At 51.6% G+C, this 2793-nt stretch overlaps 1 protein-coding gene across 1 annotated transcript; it reads right to left on the bottom strand.

Annotated features, from left to right (window-relative positions):
- Nucleotides 1-284: 284 nt before the first annotated feature.
- Nucleotides 285-1713, bottom strand: LOC137838458 (golgin-84-like). Its single transcript, XM_068647702.1, has 2 exons — nucleotides 1590-1713; nucleotides 285-1429 (listed from the first exon to the last, which is right to left on the bottom strand). The coding sequence occupies exons 1-2, from the start codon at nucleotides 1711-1713 to the stop codon at nucleotides 285-287; spliced, it is 1269 nt and encodes a 422-aa protein (XP_068503803.1).
- Between the last annotated feature and the right edge of the window lie 1080 nt (nucleotides 1714-2793).

Here is a 2793-nt window from a genome sequence, read left to right as displayed (position 1 = left end):
CACAGCAGATAAATTAGAAGATTATATATATATATATATATATATATATATATATATGTGTGTGTGTGTGTGTGTGTGTGTGCACATGAGCATCGAACAGTTCGAACAAAATGAAAATTATTACAAACCAAGGTAAAGCATAAGAGTTTTCAAGGAGATAAGTCAATCGGGGGCACGATCTTGCCGTCCACCACCTCGTTGTACACTGAGAACTCAGAAAGATCGAGGTCAGGATATTTGCAAGCAAACTGCTCCAAAGCAGCGCCAAAGCCGAAAGTTAGAACCTAGGCAACCTCAAGCTGAAGCTCGTCGATCTTCGTCTTGAACCCACTGTTCTCTTCACGAACCTGGGTGACTTCAAGCTCGAGCTCGTCGGCCTTCTTCTTGAGCCCGTTGTTCTCCTCGTGAACTCGAGCAAGCTCAGCAGCAGTTTCACTAAGTTCCTGGGAGGCCTTATCCCGATATTGCTCAACCTTTCCCAGAAGGATCTCTCTCTCGATTGACCTCTTCTCCAGGTTGACCATCTTCTGAGCGTCAGTTTTCTTTGCCTCCTCCAGCGCGGCAATTTTCTCCCTCAGAGGGACGATCTTGCTCTCCAGCTCGACGGCGTCTTGGAGTTTGTCATGAAGCTTCTTGCGCAGCTCTTTGTTGTCTTGTCGCATGCTCTGGAGCTCGTCCTTGAGGGCGTTTTCAACTCGCGAAAACTCCAAGCCTTGCATCATCATATCGCACTTGGTCTTCTTGGCTTCAGCTTTCGCGGTGCTTGCCACCTCCTGGTTGATCCGATTGTCGAGCTCAAACTTCTCCAAGGAGTCCTTGAGCCCTTCGCCGACGATTTGGGGAAGACAATCGTCAACCATGGCACTTAGGCGCACGGTGAAGGACCTCAAAGCTTCTTGAAGAGCGGCTGGGAGGCCTGGGGTTGCTGGTGGAGGCGAAGGTTGGTGCTCACCACCACCCTCACAAGGTTGGACGGCGGGGGGAGCTTCGAGGCGTGGTGGTGAGGCAGGCAGCTTCTCGGCGGCTTGTGAGGAGGCTTGCGTATCAGCAAGTTGCTCAGGAGCGGCCTCAGCAACTGAAGTGTTTGAAACGAGAACATCCCCAGCGGACTCGAATGGTGTGGAGGCGCTGGGGTGGTTCTCGATGAAGTTTGGAGCGGCACTCTCAATTGCTGGGGGCTCGGTTACTGCCACCCTTTTCCTTTTGCAGATTAGCCCGGCCTCGGTGCTTTCATCCTCCTCTTCGTCAGATACTACCCTGGGGGCTTTCCTTTTGGCCTTCTTGAGAGGTAGTTTTTTGCGTTGGGGGGCTGGAAGAGCGGCGACGATCTCCGCAACAGAGTTCGGGATCGTTTGAGAGCCCGCCGCAAACTTATGGGACCTGGCTATGGTGCGTAGCTCAGCCATCCTATCTTGTCCCAGCATCGTATCTGCAAAGGGGGCCAACAGTTATCAACTAGCACAGAGAATTGACAGGTAATAATGCATGAAGGAGTTTGAAACCATATGCGAAGTTAGAACAACAACATCAAAGTAGGAACGAGAAAATGCAAAGTCAAGCTAGGGAAACTTGAAGGCTTAAGGGCAAACCTATGTGAAAGTCCAATTGGCTTTCATATAACTCGAAGGAGACGATGGAGGCAGTCGACAGGGTCACGTTGGAAGAGGCGACTTTCTTCCAGAAGCCGCACAAGTCCTTGTCGAGCTCCCCCATCTTTTCTGGCTCCCTACCCTTCCTGAAGCTCGACTCCTTTTTCCCTTTGTTCACCCAATACAAGGGGAACCCGTTGAGAAGGGAAGGGTCTTGATCGTTGCAGCATACACGCACGAACTTCCCCTTCCAATCCTTATAGGATTGCTGGAAGATAGAAAGAATGGACCTCCCGGCGATCCCATTGAGGCTGACCCATAGACGATCGCCCGGGTTCTTCGCCTCGAATAAGTAGAGGAACACATCCACCGAGGCCGGATGTCCTAAGTGTGCGTAGAGGATCTGGTAAGCCCGCACGAACGCCCAGCTGTTGGGATGGAGCTGGGCGGGGGCTATGTCAAGCTCGGTCAGGAGCTCCCTCTCAAAGCGTGTGAAGGGAAACCGAAGCTTGACCTTCTTCAACATGGTGGTGTAGATGAAGCAAAAGGGGGCGTCGTCGCTCCCCTGATCGTCGATGCAGATGGGCTCACCGGGAGGACAAGGACGCACGGACACTTTGTCATCATGCTCTTTGCTGAAAGAGAGGTACTCCTTATACCCTTTCTTGAGCCGAAGGAGGTCGCGATCGGAGTTGACGGATGAGGTCTCACCCAGCAGGGTTGCGGAGGCCCACGGGTATAGCCGTTTGTAATCTGGGAGAGGTTTCACCACCGCGCTGGTTTGTGGTGGGTTTGGTTGTGGTTGGCTAGGATGAGAGGACGCGGGTCTCGCGACTCGGTCGGAAGGGACGTTGGGACCCCTTGGGGGGTCGCGGGAAGAAGAAGGGTTTGCCTTACGGGTTTTCGCCGGAGGGTTGCGATGAGGTGGAGGAGGGTTTGGTGTGATTTTTGAACGAGTCATCAAGGAAGCTGCAAGAAGACGAAAAGGTATAAGAGTACGTAAACAGAAAGACTCGACAGAAGAGGTGAAGAGGCAAGAACAAGAGGGGCTCGCAGAGAAAGTTCAGAAACCCTAAATGAAGAAAAAAGAAAACATCCCACAACGTATGCTCCAGACAGGTAATGGATGATGCAAACCGATCAAAATGCAACAAATATCAGTAGAGGTGATAAAAAAGTTACCTTTAGATGATCAGAAGAATGT

This window comes from Phaseolus vulgaris, chromosome 4, assembly GCF_000499845.2.
Source record: "Phaseolus vulgaris cultivar G19833 chromosome 4, P. vulgaris v2.0, whole genome shotgun sequence".
In the NCBI taxonomy this organism is placed as follows: domain Eukaryota; kingdom Viridiplantae; phylum Streptophyta; class Magnoliopsida; order Fabales; family Fabaceae; genus Phaseolus; species Phaseolus vulgaris.
This window is presented reverse-complemented; position numbering and strand designations above follow the sequence as displayed.

What these genes read in the sequence shown, in the direction of transcription:
- LOC137838458 (XM_068647702.1), bottom strand. Translation starts at nt 1,713, where the DNA reads ATGGGGGAGCTCGACAAGGACTTGTGCGGCTTCTGGAAGAAAGTCGCC. An exon ending in CCAATTGGACTTTCACATAG is followed by an intron (nt 1,430 to 1,589) that starts GTTTGCCCTTAA and finishes CCCCCTTTGCAG; the next exon opens with ATACGATGCTGGGACAAGAT.